Here is a 19,886-nt window from a genome sequence, read left to right as displayed (position 1 = left end):
CCTGGAGTACTGCAGTTTGAACCTGGGCCTTATACTTGCTGGGCTTCCTTGTTCAGTTGTACTTTTTATCATTTGAGCCATGTCTCCAGCTCTGCTTTTTGCTGGTTATATTGGAGAGTCTAACAGATGTTTCTGCTCAGGCTGGACTCAAACAATGTTCTGATTGCAGCCTTCTTGGGGTAGCTAGGGTTTACAAGTGTAAGCTCTTGGCTTTTATCTGTTTAAAAAAATTATTTGCAAATTGTATATCCATTTTTACATCTCAAATAAATTTTAAAGGAATTATCCATTCTTAATCTTACTGGAGAGTTAAAACAGGTCTACAATGCTTGAGGACTTAAGTGAAACAGAAATAAAAGTAAGGAGCCCTTCAGGTTCAAACACTTACTTGAGAGCCTCTACTGTGGTCCCAAGGGAATGATAGCTAGACCAAAATGTGACGAAAGTGAACTATACAACTTGGGGGTGGAGATGGGAGTAAGGGAACAAAGACACTGTGTAAAAGGAAATGTAGGAAAGTGGTACTGTGGTAGAGTGCTTGCCTTGAGCTGAAGAGCTCAGGGATAGCGACCAGGCCCAGAGATCAGGCTCCATGACTGACCCCCTCCCCACTTCCTGCCCCCCAAGGAAATATACTTATTGTCTCATTTAATTGTAATTCCTTTGTACACCACCTCAATAATATTAATAAAAAATTGGAAAAAAATCCAAAGGGGAATACTCCCACAAAAGTCAGGGTCTCTAAATTTTTCCTTCTAGGCCAGATTTGAGGATCTGGTTTTCTCTCTGTGAAGCTTATCTTTGATTGAACATTGCTTTCATAGACATTTTAAGAATATTTTTGTTTGCTGTACCCAAAGTTCATGTGGGAGGACTGAAGAGAGGGTGGGAAGTAGATATATAAAAATCAGAAGGCTTGATAATGGTGGCTAGGTAACTTAGCATGTATATTTCCTATCGTTTATGGCTTTTGTATGCATGTCCTGGGACTTGAAATCAGGACCTGGATATAGTCCCTGAGCTTCTTTTGTTCAAGTGCTCTACCACTTGAGCCACAGCTCTACTTCTGGCTTTTTTGGTAGTTAACTGGAGATGTCTCACAAACTTCCCTGTCTAGGCTGGTTTAGAACCTTAACCCTCAGCTCTCACCCTCCTGAGTAGCTAGGATTATAGGTGTGAACCACTGGCATTTGCTTTTTTGTTGCTGTTTTGAGGCACTGTCTCACTATGTTGTCCAGTTTGGCCTCAAACTTGTGCCCGCTTATCTTTTATGCAGTAGCTGGAACTCTAGGCATTTATCACTATATCTGGTTTCCTTGTACTTTTCCTTTCTAATTAACAAATTAATATATAAACATTGACAACAGATTTCCTCTGCTCTTTCAAACCAGTTTCTTCTTCAGGATTTGAACATTTGTCCCACTTGACAGCTGTCTGGAGGAATGAAGAGGGTGGCCATGTGGGCAGGATATTTCAGACAAGCAAGTGTACATTCTACACTGAGACAACCCTTTCCTATTTCTAGAGAAATTGTTAGGGAAATGCAGAGACATGTCTACATATTTTCCTTCTCCAACTTCAACTTAAGCCCTGAATTTCCACTGAAAGCAGTCATTTGCACCTTGTTTCTGCATTTAGACATTATTTATTTACTATACAAAATATTTACATCACCAGCTTCAAATGTCTGGCCCTTTCGCCTACCCTTACAGATATGCGGCAGGGCCTGGTCTCTGCCAAATTTCTGAAACCATGCTGATTCTGTCCTTGGTGTTCACTTAAATGTCTAGTGAACACTAAAAGGCCAGGAGGGTAGCTGGCCTCCTAAGTACCTAGGCTGTAAGGGCGTAAGTAAAAGAACTGGCCAAAATAAGAAACATGAATAGAAAATTGCCAAAGAAACAACACACTTGTCATTCTCTCCATCATACTGTACTTTTTCTCTACACTGGCTAATTCTAGAGCAGGATTAGAACAAAAAGGTAAAAGGTCAAAAAAAAAAAAAAAGATAACTTTGCATTGTGTGTGTATAGGGAACTGGAATAGAAAACCACAGCAGTACCAAAAAGTTCTGTTAAACTAAGACACTGATGCCAAAAGACCACCCTGGGGATGCAGCTGCCCCAGCTGGGCTGCAACAGTGCCTAGGATACTCTGAAAAAGTGCCATGACTATAGCTTAAAATGACTCCTCTAGCCAAGAAAATCAACTCAACCCCACAGCATCAGTCTCCGCTGGAGGATTGCTGGAGGGGAGGATGCAGAATCAAGAAGAGGAACAACTGCCCAAAACAGCCCAACTAGCCCACATGCCCCATGGGAAAAATGTGGGAAAGCAGCAGCACCCTGTCCTGGTCCCTGAGAGCAGTGACCATGTGGCATGGAGGATCTGGGGGTGCAGAGGCCCTGATGCTGGATCCCGGACCCCAAGGATGGGTGAGGTCAGCACCCATGCCAAGAAAGGACAAATGATGCCTGCAAAGGAGTGAGGTCAGACAGGAATCATAGCAGCGCAGAGGGCTTGTTCCTTATGATCCCTGGGAACAGGAGGGCTCAGACATGCTTCCAGGAGGCCAAGGCATTGCCACAAGTCCTGCTTTGTCTCAGGACTCTGTGTTCTTGCTGGTTTTGGCAATAAAGATGGCTTGTAATATTCTGAGTTGAATGCCCCACTGGGAATGGTGGCTTGCAGCAAAGCCTTCTTAAAAACAGAAACTAGGGAAGTCCATGTGATTTTGAGCCTTAAATAGAAATGGAAAAGGATGTTGTCATCTTCCAAGAGACAATGGCAGGTTCTCTTCAATCATCACTGAACAGTGGACTTCCCTCGTTGTCTAACAAATTTCTCTCCCTCTCTGTCCACAGTGGCCTCACCCAAGGAACTTGTGACCATTGTTTCCTTATCTTAGCGCTGCCCAAGAACACCAACAGAATATGCAAGTGCTGGAATGCTACTTTCACTGTCCCAGTCCTCTGCTACTGAAACTTCTTCAGCAGAATTCTAAAGACTATCCAGCTTTTAATAGACTGTAAAATTGGGAAGTCAGTGGTCAGGTCTGGTTGTATCTCAGTGCAAAGAACATGCTAAGGGAAAAGTATCAGTAGTCTTCGAGCCAGCCATATGCCTAGAAATGTTCCCCACACAAGGGAGACTCACACTGGGCACTGGAGGCTAAAGCCTAGTTATCCTTCACATTCTTCGGTCTGACTGCTTTTCTCACTGGCTCAAATTCAAGAAAAAGCTTAGAGAGTTCTTCTTTATGAACTAATGATCATTTCCAGAAATGCCTACAGGGAAAGTGCCTTTTCCAGTTCAGACACCACAAAGAGACCTTTTTGTGCTATCGGTCTTCATTAGAGGTAATCCAGTGCCATAGCTGGGCCTGCCATTGCTCACAAGAATAAAAAATTTAAAAAACCAAAGATTTCTTGTGGAGGCCATTTTCCATCTGTGCTTCTCCTGCTACTGATGAGCAGTGGTGAAGTCACCCAGAGAAGGGTTCATGTGCCAATATAGTCAAGTATTCAGGGCAAAAAGGGCACACTAGAGGAGTAACAGCAGAGGGCGCTAGAGCAAAGCATGACTTAAGGCTCTAAGCATGCCAGCTTCCCCACATAGCTGAGCCCCGGTATCAAACCCCTCAGCCACTGAGGCAACTGGATTACTGAGATCTTCAAAGGACCAAATGAAAGGACAGCAGCATGGTCCTCTTCTTATTGACTGGAGAGCTTAGATTAGGTCCCATGTCAAAACATCCTGTGGGAAATAATGGTGGGGAAGGGCTGAGGTAAGGACAAGGCTTGTAGGTGATAAATTACTCCAGACACAGAGGAGCATGCGGTATCTTCTGGCTGATGGATGGTTATGTGTGTTATGGTCAGTGGTATGTCTATAACATGTGCCCAGACGCTCTAATGAGAGCAAAAGAATCAAGCACGATAGGAGAATAGTCAAAGCATGCCAAAGCCCTCGCAACCCTCGCTGATAGCCAGCTGCAGCATCCTGTGCACCTCTTCATACGAGTCATATGTTGGGAGGCACAGCTGGTTAAAACTGCAAAGGCAAGAGGAGAAGTGATTACTTTGTAATACTAGAAACACGGTAAGGCTACAAAGCTAATCCCCAACAAAGACATGCATCAGGCAGTCAATACCTACCATGTGTGTGCGGTAGGAAGTGTGCTATGGGTAGGAGCAGCAATAATCTGAAATGAAGGACAGAGAGCAGCAAAGCCTCCAGGTGGTAGCTGAGAAGAACCTGTTGTAAACTGAAGTAGCCGAGCCAACTCCTCTTGGGTCAGACTGGAAATCACAGTCCAAAACCACCTCATGACCTGGCAGAGAGAGTTCAAGACTAGCATCACACATGGTGTAGCCTACAAAACTGTTTCTTGGGGGAAGGAAGAGGAGACTCCGAAGTGGGGACATGCCCCTGTTTTCAATTGTTGAGAACATAAGAATGGTTGAGTCGACAGCCACACAGGAATTTACATTCTCACATGGTAAAGAGGGTAATTAATGATGGCTTGGCTCTATTTGTTTGCATTTCCAATTCACTACTCTGTGGCAGTCATCGTAAGAACCCATATGAATCAGAACTGGCTTCTGCTCAGATCACCACCAGTCTTCCCCACATATATCTGCTCCCCCCGCCACCCTTGTCCACATGTTCAGTACTTTGACTCCTCTACATTTTTCTTCTGAAATTTTTTTCCTAAAAACATAGAACAGGAAGTGGTGCTGTGGCTCAGTGGTAGAGGCTAGCCTTGAGCTGAAGAGCTGAGGGACAGCACCCAGGCCCAGAGTTCAAGACCCAGGACTGACCAAAAAAACAACAACATAGTACAAATCCAAGAGAAGCAAGTTTGGCTCATTACCTTTTCTCTGAAATGCCATGAGCCACCAACAACCACAGCATGGGCTTTAAAGTCAGACACACTGATGTCACCAGTCCCACACATCAGCAGCTGAAGAAAGACAGCCAGAGGTTACTAGGGCAGAGGGATAAAGACAAACACTATACAGCCAAAATTACCTGAGATGACATGAAGACGCAGAATAAAGACAGAAATTCAAGTCACAATGCCAGAATATTGCTTTGGGAAAATCAATCACAATATATTCTTTTTAATTAAAACAAAGGACAACCAAACAAGGTGGTTCATGCCTATAATCCTAGCTACTTAGGAGGCTAAGATCTGAGGAATGAAGTCCCAAGCCAGCCTCAGTAGACAACTCCCTGAAACCTGTACCTCCAATTAACCAGAAAAATGCTGAAGTAGAGCTATGATTCAAGTGGTAGCCTTGGGCAAAAAGCTCAGAGACAGCTGGGTGCTGGTGGCTCACACCTGTAATCCTAGCTACTCAGGAGGCTGAGATCTGAGGATTGCAGTTCAAAGCCAGCCTGGGCAAAAAAAAAAAAAAAAAAAGCCGTGAGCCTCTTATCTCCAATAAGTCACTCAAAACTGGAAGTGGAGCAGTGGATCAAGTGATAGAGTGCTAGCCTTGAGCTGAAGAGCTGAGGGACAGCATTCAGGGCCAGAGTTCAAGTCCATGACCGACAAAAAAAAAAAAGCTCAGGGACAGTGCCCAGGCTCTGAGCTCAAGCCCTAGTACCAACACACACACACACACACACACACACACACACACACACACACACACACACACACACACACACACACACACACACACACTCAAGAAAAGAGAGAGAGAGAGAGAGAGAGAAAAGGAGTGACACTGATCAAGGTTCATTACGCTTATCATTGGATTGAAACCCCTTTGTACTACTACTTAAAAGATAGCATGATATGAGCAGGGTGCCAGTGGCTCACACCTATAATCCTAGTTACTCAGGAGGCTGAGATCTGAGGATTGTGGTTCAAAGCCAGCCAGGGAGGAAAGTCTGTAAGACTCCTGTCTCTATTTAACCACCAGAAAATTGGAAGAAGTGGTGCTGTGGCTCAAATGGTAGAGTGCGTGCCTTGAGCTGAAGAGCTCAGAGATAGTGCCCAGGCCCAGAATTCAAGGCCCACAACAGACCAAAAAAAAAAGTAAAGAAAAAGAATTCAAACTTACAGGACTATGGAGAAAACAGAATTATGAGAATTGAAAAACTAAAAAAAAAAAAAAAAACACCAAAACCCAAACTAAACCTAAGGAGTCTTGACTCCCTTCAAAAAGAACTTTCTAAGCTAATGAGTAAATAGGAACAGGATTTGAAACAACTGTTAATAGACTTTATTGTTCCTGCTAGTTGCTATTATACAATGACAAATATATGATAAAATATCCCATGACTATTTCTCAGCAACCAAAATAATAACATTAGGTAAGAGGTCTATTAGAACTTTAGGCTGTAATATGAAGAATTCATTTTGTTTGGATCTCATATCTGAAGGTGATATACAAAAGGTGATAAAGTTATGTCAGATTTGAAGGAAAGTTCCGTTTAATTAAAAAAACTTCCTCCATGGGGTTGGGAAGGCATGGTAGAGCGCTTGCCTTGCATGCACAAGGCTCTGAGTTCAATTCCTCAGCACCACATAAGCAGAAAAAGCCAGAAGTGGCCATGGCTCAAGTGGTAGAGAGCTAGCCTTGAGCTGAAGAGCTGAGGGACAGCGTCCAGGCCTAAAGTTCAGGCCCCATGACCAAAAAAAACCAAAACAAAACAAAAACCTTCCTCCTTACAGTAAAGTTTGCAGAAATATACTACTCATAAAAAGCTATGGGAACTGGGTGCCAGTGGCTCAAGCCTATAATCCTAGCTACTCAAGAGACTGATCTCTGAGGATGGCAGTTCAAAGCCAGCAGGGTGGAAAAATCCCCATGAGACTCTTACCTCCAATAAACTACTCAAAAAAGTCAGAAGTGGTGCTGTGGCTCAAGTGAGAGAGAACTAGCCTTGAGTACAAAAAGGCTTAGAGACAGCACCCAGGCCCTATGGGAAGTTAAAACTAGTAATTGCACAGTATGTCCCATCTGTGAGAGGTTTTAAAAAAGACAAATTCTATTTTGTCCATTCTTTTTTGTTGTTGTTGGTGGTGGTGGTGGTGGTCATGGGGCTTGAACTCTGGGCCTCTGAACTATCCCTCAGCTCTTCAGCTCAAGGTGAGCACTCTACCACTTGAGCCACAATGCCACTTCTGGTTTTCTGGTGGTTTGTTGGAGATAAGAGTCTCATGGAGGGCTGGGGAGGTGGCTCAGTGGTAGAGCGCTTGCCTTGCATGCATGAGGCCCTGGGTTCGATTCCTCAGCACCACATAAGCAAAAAGAAAAAAAGCCGGAAGTGGCGCGGTGGCTCAAGTGGTAGAGCGCTAGCCTTGAGCTGAAGAGCTGAGGGACAGCGCCCAGGCCCAGAGTTCAGGCCCCACGACCGGACCCCAAAAAAAAAAAAAGAGTCTCATGGACTTTCCTGCCCATGCTGGCTTTGAACTGGGATCCTCAGATCTCAGCCTCCTGAGTAGCTAGGATTATAAGTGTGAGCCACCAGTGTCAGTTGTCCATTCTTGATTTAGATTTTATTTCAGCTAATTATAATAAGAATTTATCATCTTATAGTCATTTTTTGGTTGTTACAATATCAGGATCTGCAATATGAATATATTACTATACATATATAATGTATATATAGTATTATGTCTAAATTTTTAATATAGTCATTTTTTTCTTTCTTTTCCTTTACATCCCATGAAAACTGGAACTTTATTTATCCCTATTTGCCCAGTATCTCAAAATATATGGATGGCATAGAGGATGAAGTCAGTATATATCTGGATACTCTATCCCTTTACATGGCACAAGCTATAAAGACTGTACATAATACCAATAGTTTACTTTAGAATCAATAATATTTAATAAGTATTAACTCTTACTCTTGTTTTAAGCTATTACTCTTCATAATGATTTGCTGCTTTCTGATTTTTACATTATAATTTTATAAAGCTGAAGAAAGTTAATAAATGGAAGAGTAATAAAAGCAAACCCAATCCTTTGGATAAAGGGCTTACCTCAAGTTCATTCTCATCAAAAATAGCCAAAAGGTTCTCAGGAACCAACTCATTCAAGCCTAAAACAATGTTAAAGCAGAGTTTAGATCCATACCAACACAATGGAGCCATACCAACACAACCTCAAGGTCATGAGGAAATGGGATCCCACCTTTTAGGAAATGTTCCACCTCCTCTTTTACTTGACTGGCTAGCCGATATTGTGCCAGCAAGTTCAAATAGAAGATTTTATTTGCATTAGTGACTGGGGTTTGCGCTCCACCTGTCATGAGTTCTACAATCTAAAATGAGAGGCAAAAGACAAAGAGACGTTTTAGATGGATGATTAAAAGATGTCATCTGCCCAACAAACAGCATAACCAAATTCTACCAGTGTTAACTAGAAATTTCTATTGTACATTCAGCTTTTTAACTCACTTGCTTTTTTTTTGCTACTAATTTTTAGGGCTCTTTCTTCTACTGTCATATATTATTATCTACCATTTCTGAAGTGGATGACTAGATGAGGTCTTCTCTGACCTGGCCTTTCTTTATAGATACTGGATATATTCACAGTGCTTATCACTGTCAAGTAGTGGGAATGCAACAGAATGATGCTATAGTTCAGGGCTATAGGTGTGCTCAGAGCATGTGTAAGGCCCTGAGTACAATTCATTTTTTTGTCGGTTGTGGGACCTGAACTCTGGGCCTGGGCCCCAGCTCTTCAGCTCAAGGCTAGCACTCTACCACCTGAGCCACAGCTCCACTTCCAGCTTTTTCTGTTTATGTGGTGCTGAGGAATTGAACTCAGGGCTTCATGCATGCAAAGCAAGTACTCTACCACTGAGCCACCTTCCCAGCCCATGAGTATAATTCTTAGTACCACACAAAGGAAGTATTATGGTTCCTTGTTAGCAATGTTTTAAACTATCATCCAAAACTAAACCACTAATTATCTCTTCTCAAAGAAGTCCTTTTATGTCTCAGAAAGTCTAAGATGATAAAAATTATTCCCACAAGTTCTTCTATCACCAGAGTAAATCAGTGTAAAGAGCAACACCTTGAAACTCGGAGAACTTCTTTTTTTTTTTTTTTTTTTTGGTCATGGGGTTTGAACTCAGGGCCTGGGCATTATCTTTGCACTCTACTACTTTGAGCCATATCTCCACTTGCTATTTACAGGTGGTTAATTGGAGACAAGACTCATGGACTTTCCTGCCTGAACTGGCTTTGAACAGTGATCTTCACATCTCAGCCTCCTCAGTAGCTAGGATTACAGGAGTAAGCTACCAGTGCCTGGCTGGAGAGCCTAGATTCCAATCACATTCCACAACATACCAGTCACTTAGCTACTGAAGCCCTCAACTTCCCTATCTACCAAGAAAAAGGTGAACAAGCTCTATGGTTTTCAAATAGAATTACTATTCCCTAATAAACAACTAAGGGGTATTTAAGAAAGCTCTGCAACACAGCTGAAATATGGAATATGTGTATAGTAATCAGAGTTGTCTCAATAAGTAAATGAAAGCCTCCATTAGCTGTAAGATCAAATTTTAAGGTCCTTTTATAACTCATTTAATTGACTGAATAAGAACATTAAATCTTAATAACCTATTTCTTAGGTTACTAGACAGAGATGTTTATTCACATAAAATAAACATACTGAAATACATATAATAATAAAAAAATGCTCTACATTTTTAATCCATTGAGAATTTCCCCTGCAGAATAACACACTATTCTTACCATTCTGTGATCCTTAGGCCTAAGGCTGTAATCCTGTGTTCTATTGAATAGCTGCCTTTTTATGCTGGCTCAATAAGACAAGCTCTGATCCCATGAGTACAAAGACAAATACCTGGCAACCCTCTAACTTTTAGAAAGGGTATATTATTAGCAGTTGAGTGTTAGTAGAGTTCACAATTTTTAAAATATGGCTACTTTGTTTTTGTTGTTGTTGTTGTTTTTGGGCCCGGTCGTGGGGCCTGAACTCTGGGCCTGGGCACTGTCCCTCAGCTCTTCAGCTTAAGGCTAGCACTCTACCACTTGAGCCACAGTGCCACTTCCGGCTTTTTTCTTTTTGCTTAAGTGGTGCTGAGGAATCGAACCCAGGGCCTCAGGCATGCAAGGCAAGCACTCTACCGCTAAGCCACCTTCCCAGCCCCATTTTTTTTTTTTTTGGTTGGTCGTGGGGCTTGAACTCTGGGCCTGGGCGCTGTCCCTCAGCTCTTCAGCTCAAAGCCAGCACTCTGCCACTTGAGCCACAGCGCCACTTCCGCTACTCTGTTTTAATTACACTTTCCTACTACCTTAACTTCATTATTACCACACAATGTACACAATGTAAAGAATTTTTGGCCAATAATTTCCAAATAAAAAATTTAAAATGTATAGGCACTTGTGTTATGACAAGAATCATTTACAACTACAAATTGACATTAACATTGTCATCCTTTCCAAATCAGCCTGCGTAGTGATATTCATTACTCAGGTTTTTTATTTGTGTTTTTTATTTTTTCCTAGTTGTTTGTTTTTGCTTCCATACTAGATATGTTTTACATCTTTAATAAATTAAACTTTAGAGCCTTTTCATCACTTCAGAACATACTGGTGCTTTAGAGAGAGCTGGGAAGAAGGAACCACAAGTTTTGTTTCTCTTTCTTACCTTATCCAATTGACCTGCTTTGTTATATTTCTCTTCTGCAAAGACCAGCTCCATCTCGGTCATGTCATTGTTGAGGATAAAACAAACTTTGGATTTGTAGAATTCTGGGTCATCTGTTTCAAAATACTGTGGAGACAGAAAGACACAGAGCAGAGCATAAATACTCCTTCCCAAAAATACAATTTGTAACTGCTTGGAACCACTTATCTCTTCAACCTTAGGGATAAACAATCAGCTCAGGTGGAGTGATCCAGAGCCAAAGGCCAGGCAGCCTTGTAGAAAGGGACATCTAAAACGTTACCTTGTAATGCATACGTAGTCCTATGATTTGGGCTAGGAAAGAACGGGTGAAACGAGCACGGACCAACTGCTTGTAGGCTCCTCCTAGAGAGGATTCATAGAGACACTTGCCCACCAGCCGCCCTGCAAACTCGTACATCTTTAGGCGCATATGAGTTGGGCGATTCGGGTTGGGGTGCACCTGTCAAACAGAAATTGAAAAGTCCTGAGCCATTTCTCATCCAGCCAAGTTCTGAAAAGACCCTTCATCCTAACCCCATATAACACAAATTGGGAAATATCCAGAATATCTCCCAAAAGGCCATGTGATGAAGTCTTGGTCCCCAGCTCCTAGCACTGTAGCACTTTCAAGAAGGGTGGTTAGTGGGAAGTTCAGATCAAGAGGTACGTGACAACAACAGAGAGCATGATGGCCCTCGTCTTTTCTTGTCTTACACATCCCAGCCATGACGTAAACAGCTTTGCCATACACTACCACCCTTGATGTGTTGTCTCACTACAGGTCCAAAAGCAATAAGGCCAAGATTCCACGGGCAGAAAATTCTAAAACTGTGAGCTAAAATAAACTTTTTTCCTTTATAAGATGATTATCTCAGGTATTTATTACAGTAACAAAAGATTAACACATCATGCCAATATAGCAAAATCTTTAATATGAAGCTCAAAGTATTAGTCTTTTGAAAGTCACCTCTGGTAATTTAAAGTGTCTGGAGGACAAAGGGTAGAACAGGTTTACTAAGCTGAAGAATCTTGGTTGAGTACGGAAATTTGCTATGATGCCTTCTCCCTAATCTGGAACTTCTTTCAGCCAGTCTATTTTTCTCTTGAAACCGCTATCTAGTCAAAGATCTAGCTCTGAAATCAACTGCCTCAGGTTATGTTTTGACAAAGTGATTAGTAATGATTAGATAGCCATAACACTACAATTTTTTAGTCAAATATTCAACTACCTGCATTTTCTTTCATTTTACAAATGAAATAATGAAGGCAAGTAGGAAGGAAGCAAACTGATTAGTTACGTTATAAACAGCAAATTAAGAAAAGGATAGGGGGGGCTGGGAAGGTGGCTCAGTGGTACAGCGCTTGCCTTGCATGCCTGAGGCCCTGGGTTCCATTCCTCCGCACCACATAAGCAAAAAGAAAAAAGCCGGAAGTGGCACTGTGGCTCAAGTGGTAGAGCGCTAGCCTTGAGCTGAAGAGCTGAGGGACAGCGCCCAGGCCCAGAGTTCAGGCCCCATGACCAGACCTCCCCCTCCCCCCCAAAAAAGAAAAAGATAGGGGTCATTAGAATCTCAGGTCAATTTCATAATTTCAAACTCTTTTGTATCCATTATAACATACTCCACATTTTTCAGCTACCCATGAAAAATTCAAACTTACCAATGCTTGATTGTTGTCACTAAATCGGGCGAAGAGCTGACTGGTGGTATCAAAGAGTGCTTTGCAGATTAGCTCAAACCATTCCCGGCGAGGCCCTCCCCAGTCCAGAGCTGTAAAATATCAGGCAAATAAACAGTAACTCTGGCTCTCATGATTTTGTTCCTTTCACACTCTCTACATTCTATTCTATTACCTTACTGTTTCTTCATTGCAACTGCCTAAATGGTGGACATATTTTGAATCTCACTCAATTTCTATGGGATTGAGTATTATGATCTTCAAGCTAATGGAGACACAGATCAGAGATCCCATGAAATGGACTTATTAGGACTTTGTTCTTTGGGCTTAAATTCCTTTTTTTTTTTTTTTTAGTACCAGTATTGGGGATTGAACTTAGAGCCTTCTTTGCATTCTTACTTGTTTTTTTCACTCACGGCTGGCATTGTACCACGAGCTATACCTCTACATCTGACTTTTTTTTTTTTTTTTTTGCTGGTTGTGGGGCTTGAACTCAGGGCCTGTGCACTGTCCCTGAGCTTCTTTTGCTCAAGGCTAGCACTCTACCACTTGAGCCACTCTCTACCACTTGAGCCACAGCCCACTTCTGGCTTTTTCTGTTTATGTGGTACTGAGGAATCAAACCCATGGCCTCATGCATGCGAGGCAAGCACTTTACCACTGAGCCACCTTCCCAGCCCCTACATCCGACTTTCTTATGGATTTATCTGCCCTAGTTGGCTTCAAACCATAATCCTCAGATCTCAGCCTATTAAGTAGCTATGATAACAGGTATGAGCCACTAGCATTGAGCTTCAGCTTAAACTCTTCAAAGAGTTTGCCCTCCAGTCTCTATGTTTCTGCTCCAGAAGCTCCACCACACCATAATATTATTACCTTTTTTTTTTATTCTTAGAAGAATTGTTTTAGAGATTGGAGCAATTTTTGTTTGTTTTTGTGGAGAGGGTGTAAGAGAGAAAGTGGCAGCAAAGCGGTGAACTAAAAAGATAAAATGAAGTTACAAAACTGACCTTCTTCATCCTGGAAAACCACTTCAAAGTTCTTGCTCCAATCTGAAATGGAGAAATTCCGAGTGGCCTTCAGAGACTGCAAAGCAGTGAAAGGAAGGAAATTGTCAGAACACTGACTGGCATCCCTTGGATGCTAAAGACAGAAATAGCCAGGAGCACTACCATTGTTTGCTGAGCTGACCACTACTACATGGAGGAGACATATTGCTTACAAATACATTTTAATAATACTATCTTATATGTCACCACAAGAAATTTAAGGTTTAAAGAAGTAATCTAAACTAGGAATGCTAACACACACCTGTAATCCACACCTGTAATACCAGCATTTAAAGGATGAAGCAACAAAATGTCAGGATAGCCTGAACTATATAGTGAGACTATAACTTAAAAAATCAAATTTGAATTTATGACAACAGTGTTACATTTTGTTTACAATCTCCATTCTATTAATGAAAAAGTATCACAGAAGGAAATAAAAAACAACATAGTTAATTAGCTGTAGCCAAGAGAATCAAGAAGTCCTGGCTTTCAGTAAAGTATAGACTATCTGCTAGACATTTATCCAAAAGGTGATGTTCAGACAGGGAGCCATACCACATGGAGAGTGTGGCTGAGGAAAGGGTTTTCCAATTGCTCCTACCAGAGCCAAATACCACAAACACTTTCTAGACAGGCACTAAGCCTTCTCATTCTTGGGGAATGTCAGACCATGCCAGTGTCTGTGTGGTGGAGGCAGACAGACATCAGGTGTTCCTTTTCCATTAGACCAGAGTAATAACAAAAATCACTTCCTTTAAGTCATCTAGAACTCTTCTATTACAGGGATTTAATACCAAGGAACTTTCTTCTATAACCACCACATCTACCTTCCTGCATAGGAGACTGGTAAAGGTACCAGTTAACCACAGACCTCAAACTGCTGTGTCAGCTAGTCTCCTCTCAGTTACATGCCTCCAACACACACCTCAGTCACAAACTCACTGACCAAACTCAATATAAATAGTGTCTAACAGACACAACTGAAGATAGAACATTTCATTAAAAAAAAAAAAAAAGTCAGGCACTGGTGGCTCACGCTTGTAATCCTAGCTACTCAGGAGACTGAGAGCTGAGGATCATGGTTCAAAGCCAGCCCAGGCAGGAAAGTCCATGAGACTCCTATCTCCAATAAACACTCAGAAAACCGGAAGTGGCACTGTGACTCAAGTGGTAGAGCACTAGCTTTGAGCTGAAGAGCTGAGGGACAGCACGTAGGCCCAGAGTTCAAGCCCCATGGCTGAGCAAATAAAAGATAACCTGCAGGGTATAACTGAAGAGTAAAGAGATCCACAATTAGAGAACTTTGGCATCTGCTAACCAAGATGGAAGTTTACGTACCGATTCCAATAAGGCATGTCTGCTGACCTTTAGGGTAACTTTGGAGTGAGGTCTTTTCATATGTATCTGCCGAAGCTCTCGCTGGAAGAAGTTTACCTTGTCCTGAAAGGTCTCAGAGCCTCCTAAACAGAAAAGTGCATTATGATTAAAGCCTTTTAGCAAACATGTAGAGTACCGCTTCTATATTGTCATGGACCCAGGGAAGCTAAACTCACTTTCTCTATCAAGCCCCGTCCAACCTTACCAATGTTCTTGTGCAGGGAACGGATGAAAGTGGCTGCTAGAATGTTCCTCTCCTTACAGCTAAGCTCCACAGGAGGCTGAATACCATCATCCACAACCAAAGTGAGGAGCTTATGAACAGGGTCAGGACCAAGGTATGAAAACTAGCAAAGGAAATAAAAAAATAAGTTGGTCTATAAAATCCTCAAACCTAGTAAAAATCTTCTGCATCGCTACTTTTCAGTACCACTTGACAAAACCAAAATAAACCTATTTTCTCTGAGTATATGTTAAGCATACCTCTTGTTTTTAACCTCATTACTCTATAATTCAAGTTTTATGTGAAATTATTTGAGTTACAGAGACTATCTTTACATAAGGAAATCAGACAATGCTACAGACTTTTCCAATGTAAAATATAAAAAGGGTGAAATAGTATGGGCACATGAAATAGCAAAAATTAGTATGGGAAATGAATTTTTATTTTTTTAGTGCTGATCCTAGGGCTTGATCTTTGGGCCTGTGCACTGTCTCTCAGCTTTTGTGCTCAAGGCTAATGCTCTACCACTTGAGCCACAGCTCCACTTCCAGCTTTGGTTTTGTTTTGTTTTTTTTGGTCAGTCATGGGGCTTGAACTCTGGGTTTGGGCACTGTTCCTCAGCTCTTCAGCTCCAGGTGGGCGCTCTACCACTTGAGCCACAGCGCCATTTCCGGTTTTCTAGTGGTTTATTGGAGATTAAGAGTCTCATGGACTTTCCTGCCCAGACTGGCTTTGAACCTCGATCCTCAGATCTCAGCCTTCTGAGTAGCTAGTATTACAGGCGTGAACCACCAGCGCCCAGCTTGGATTTTTTTTATTTTTATTTTTTATTTTTTTGCAGTCCTGGGCTTGAACTCAGGGCCTAGGCACTGTCCCTGAGCTCCTTTTGCTCAAGGCTAGCACTCTACCACCACCTGAGTCACAGAGCTACTTCCCACTTTTTCTGTTTATGTAGTACTGTAGAATTGAACCCAGGGCTTCATGCATGCTAGGCAAGCATTCTACACTAAGCCACATTCCCAGCCCTTCACTTCCAGCTTTTTTTGGTAGTTATTTGGAGATAAGAGTCTCATGGACTTTCCTGTCCAGGCTGGCTTCAAACCACAATCCTCAGATCTGCTTAGCCTCCTGAGTAGGTAGGATTATAGGCATGAGCCACTGGCACCCAGCAGGAAAGTGATTTTTATAAAATGTTATATTTAAGTTTCTTGGTAAAAGTTTAGATTCTAATAGCCCTCCTAAAATTTTAAAAACTAATTTTTAAATGTATGAGAATGTTTCTTTCTTTTTTTTTTTTTTTTGTCGGTCATGGGGCTTGAACTCTGGGCCTGGGCGCTGTCCCTCAGCTCTTCAGCTCAAGGCGAGCGCTCTACCACTTGAGCTACAGCGCCACTTCCGGTTTTCTGGTGGTTTATTGGAGATAGGAGTCTCACCGTCTTTCCTGACCGGGCTGGCTTTGAACCGCGATCCTCAGATCTCAGCCTCCTGAGTAGCTAGGATTACAGGCGTGAGCCACCAGCGCCCGGCTGAGAATGTTTCTTATAAAAGAATAAATTAAACACATTGGGAGGCCAAGGTTGGGCCAGAAATTCCAACACCTTCTTGATGAACTCTGTCCTAGAGACAAGGTATATGTCCTAATATTCAAATATTCTGTGTATCATTTAGTGAGGAAATAATTTCCTTTACTTAGAAATGAATCTTGTGGGGGCTGGGAATGTGGCTTAGTGGTAGAGTGCTTGCTTAGCACATACAAAGCCCTGGGTTCGATTCCTCAGTACCACATACACAGAAAAAGCCAGAAGTGGTGCTGTGGCTCAAGTGGTAGAGTGCTAGCCTTGAGCAAAAGAAGCTCTGGGACAGTGCCCAGGCCCTGAGTTCAAGCCCCAGGACCAGCAAAAAAATAAATAAATGAATTTTGCATGGGTGTTGGTGGCTCACCCCTGCAACCCTAGCTACTAAGGAGGCTAAGATCGGAGGATTATGGGTTGAAGCCAGCTGAAGCAGAAAAGTCCCTGTGAGATTCTCATCTCCAATTAACCACTCAAAACCAGAAGTGGCACCATGGCTCGAGTAGTAAAGCACTAGCCTTGACAGAGAGGTTCAGACAGTGCCTAGGCCCTGAGTTCAAGCCCCACAACTGACCCCCCCCCACCACCAAAAAAAAAAAAAAAAGAAGAAATGAATCTTACACATATTGAGAAAACATCTAGAAACATTAAAAATTCTATGGGGGAAAAGAGGTGGAAAAATAGCAGAGCTGGCCGGGAATGTGGCTCAGTGGTAGAGTGCTTGCCTAGCATGCATGAAGCCCTGGGTTCAATTCCTTAGTACCACATAAACAGAAAAAGGCAGAAGTGGCAATGCAGCTAAGTGGTAGAGTGTTAGCCTTTAGCAAAAGAAGCTCAGGGACAATGCCCAGGCCCTGAGTTCAAGACCCAGGACTGGCCAAAAAAGAAAAAGAAAAAAGAAATATATCAGAGCTGAAGCTTACTCATCATGAAATAGATATGAAAGTCAACTTACTTTTGTTCCTGGGCAGACCCGGAAGGTGTAGAGGCGCCAGGGAATGATTTTCAGGTAGAACTCCTTTACCGAGAATTGCTGGAAGACCCATATACACAAAATGGAGTGATCAATAAAAAAAGTTTTATATGATAAGCCAAATATCAGTCTCTTCCTACATTTTTCATATAAGAAAATCCATTTAGTACTATAATAAAAACATCAATTCTACCTTTTTAAAAGACAAATTATAACTACATTTCCCAAAGGGGCATGTTGTAACCTTAATACCAAGCCTTACTGTAATTTTGGACTACCTAGGCTCAGGCTTCCATGTTAGGAGAACAGAACATTTCACCAGCAAATAGCCAAGATCACCTTCTGTTCCACGTCATGCTGCCCAGAGTGACTTGCTCCAAGTCCACAAACAGGAAACACCAGTAGCCTATGCCTTCTATTTTTCTCCCTATTGAATGGTACTAAAGAAGGGGAAAAAAGGGGAAGGCAGATGGTAGAGGCTGGACTGGAATGCAGTTGTTGAGTGGGTATTTCTCACACAAAATTATTTTTATTTGTTTTACTATTTTTGTTCCGGTCTTAGGGCTTGAACTCAGGGCTGTCCTTGAGAATTTTTTGTTCAGGGTTAGTGCTCTATCACTTGACCTACAGCTCTATCTCCAGCTTTTTGTTGATTCATTGGCAAAATAAGAATCCAATAGACGTTCCTGCCCTGGCTGGCTTCAAATCACAATCCTCAGATCTCAGGGTTTTTTGGTTTTGTTTTTAAGAATCTGTTGGGGGTTCAAGTTGGTAGAGTGCTAGCCAGTGAGCAAAAGCAGTAGGTACCAGTTTGAGTCCTGGTGTTGGATCTCCCCCACCAGAAAAACTAAACTTAAAAAAAAAATCTATTACTGGACGTATGACAAGTGAGACTTTTGTATTCTCTTTTTCAGTGCTGGAGATTAACCCAGTACCTCACGTATTTTAGGTAAGCACTCTTAATACTCAGCTACATCCTCAGCTCTCAGATTTTTTTTTTAACTTAAAGATACTTTTCATTAAAGAAAAATTCCAACACACAGTATCACACCTGTAATCTTAGCTGCTCAGGAGACCAAGAACAAGATGGTAACAGTTCAAGGGCAGCATGGGCAAAAAGTTAGTGAACTCCATCTCAACTAACAGCTGGGCACAGTGGTGCAGGCCTGACATCCCTGCTCTGGAGGAGACTTAAACAGGAAGATCCCGGTACAAGTTGACCTGGGCCAAAACTAAAGACCCCATTCCCCCAAAAAACAAAGCAAAAAGGGCTGACAGGCTCAAGTAAGCATGAGGTCCTGAGTTCAATGCCCAGTACCATACATGCACTCATGCAGACGCACATACACAAATTCCAGTACATACTAATGAAATGGTATAATGCTAATCTTTCATTTATTCACCTTGCCAACTTTCCTCATGACTAGTCCTCCTAGTCCAAATAAAAGCTGTATGTTTAAATGACGATACACAGCAAAGTACCATAAAGAATAACAGAACGAGTTCAGTCTTACTTATGAGATAAACAAGATTGAAAAAAGATGTTTCAACAGTCTCATTTTTTTTGTTGTTGTTGGTGGTGGTCATGGGGCTTGAACACTGTCCCTCAGCTCTTCAGCTCAAGGTGAGTACTCTACCACTTGAACCACAGTGCCAATTCTGGTTTTCTGAGAGATTTATTGGAGATAAGAGTCTCACAGACTTTACTGCCCAGGCTGGCTTTGAATCACGATCCTCAGATCTCAGACTCCTGAGTAGTTAGGATTACAGGTGTAAGCCACTGGCGCCCAGACAACATGCAGTCTCATTTTTATTAGGACTGAATGAATAAAAAAATACGAATATTCAGAAGAAATTCTTAATACAGAAACCTCTGAGCTTGAGGGCTTGGGAAGTTCACCCTCTTGTTTCTGCCAAAATCTGTTTATTTCAAATATGGAGCCCAATAGTGACATCCATGTATTGTGGTTTCACAAATCACAGAATGAAAGATTAAATTGTTTTGGCACAGTACAAGGAGACAAGAGGGATTTTGTCCTACTGAGTATTTTTAAATGTGTTAAAATAGCTTCCTTCCCCCAAAACAATCAAATGGCAGAATATACAAGTCCTCTACAGAGTCAAAGCACAAAGAATCTCCAGACAATCAAGAGTGTCAATCTAATCCAAACCAAACATCTGCAGCAGCACCAAGGTAGTACAATCTTCAGCTCTACTTTTTTTTTTTTTTTTGATCGGTTGTGAGGCTTGAACTCTGGGTTTGGGCACTATCCCTCAGCTCTTCACCTCAAGGCAAGCGCTCTACCACTTGAGCCACAGTGCCACTTCCGGCTTTCTAGT

General features: G+C 42.0%; 1 protein-coding gene across 2 annotated transcripts in view; it reads right to left on the bottom strand.

Moving 5' to 3' along the window:
* Positions 1 to 1,921: 1,921 nt before the first annotated feature.
* Positions 1,922 to 19,886, bottom strand: part of Arel1 (apoptosis resistant E3 ubiquitin protein ligase 1) — a 49,612-nt gene continuing 31,647 nt past the window's right edge. For both annotated transcript variants that reach the window (XM_042692555.1, XM_042692553.1), the window contains exons 9-20: positions 17,529 to 17,606; positions 14,985 to 15,126; positions 14,741 to 14,862; positions 13,361 to 13,436; positions 12,333 to 12,442; positions 10,954 to 11,133; positions 10,653 to 10,778; positions 8,160 to 8,289; positions 8,009 to 8,067; positions 4,877 to 4,966; positions 4,158 to 4,333; positions 1,922 to 4,053 (exon numbers count right to left, since the gene is read on the bottom strand). In XM_042692555.1, coding sequence (XP_042548489.1) covers positions 3,951 to 4,053; positions 4,158 to 4,333; positions 4,877 to 4,966; positions 8,009 to 8,067; positions 8,160 to 8,289; positions 10,653 to 10,778; positions 10,954 to 11,133; positions 12,333 to 12,442; positions 13,361 to 13,436; positions 14,741 to 14,862; positions 14,985 to 15,126; positions 17,529 to 17,606 — 1,392 coding nt within the window. In that variant the 3' untranslated portion in view covers positions 1,922 to 3,950. The remainder of the gene's footprint in view (positions 4,054 to 4,157; positions 4,334 to 4,876; positions 4,967 to 8,008; positions 8,068 to 8,159; positions 8,290 to 10,652; positions 10,779 to 10,953; positions 11,134 to 12,332; positions 12,443 to 13,360; positions 13,437 to 14,740; positions 14,863 to 14,984; positions 15,127 to 17,528; positions 17,607 to 19,886) is intronic.

The sequence above is a fragment of the Dipodomys spectabilis genome, unplaced genomic scaffold (genome assembly GCF_019054845.1).
Source record: "Dipodomys spectabilis isolate Male_0828 unplaced genomic scaffold, ASM1905484v1 ptg000157l, whole genome shotgun sequence".
Classification (NCBI taxonomy): Eukaryota; Metazoa; Chordata; class Mammalia; order Rodentia; family Heteromyidae; genus Dipodomys; species Dipodomys spectabilis.
The sequence above is the reverse complement of the archived record's forward strand: the minus strand, read 5'-3'. Positions and strand labels throughout refer to the sequence as shown.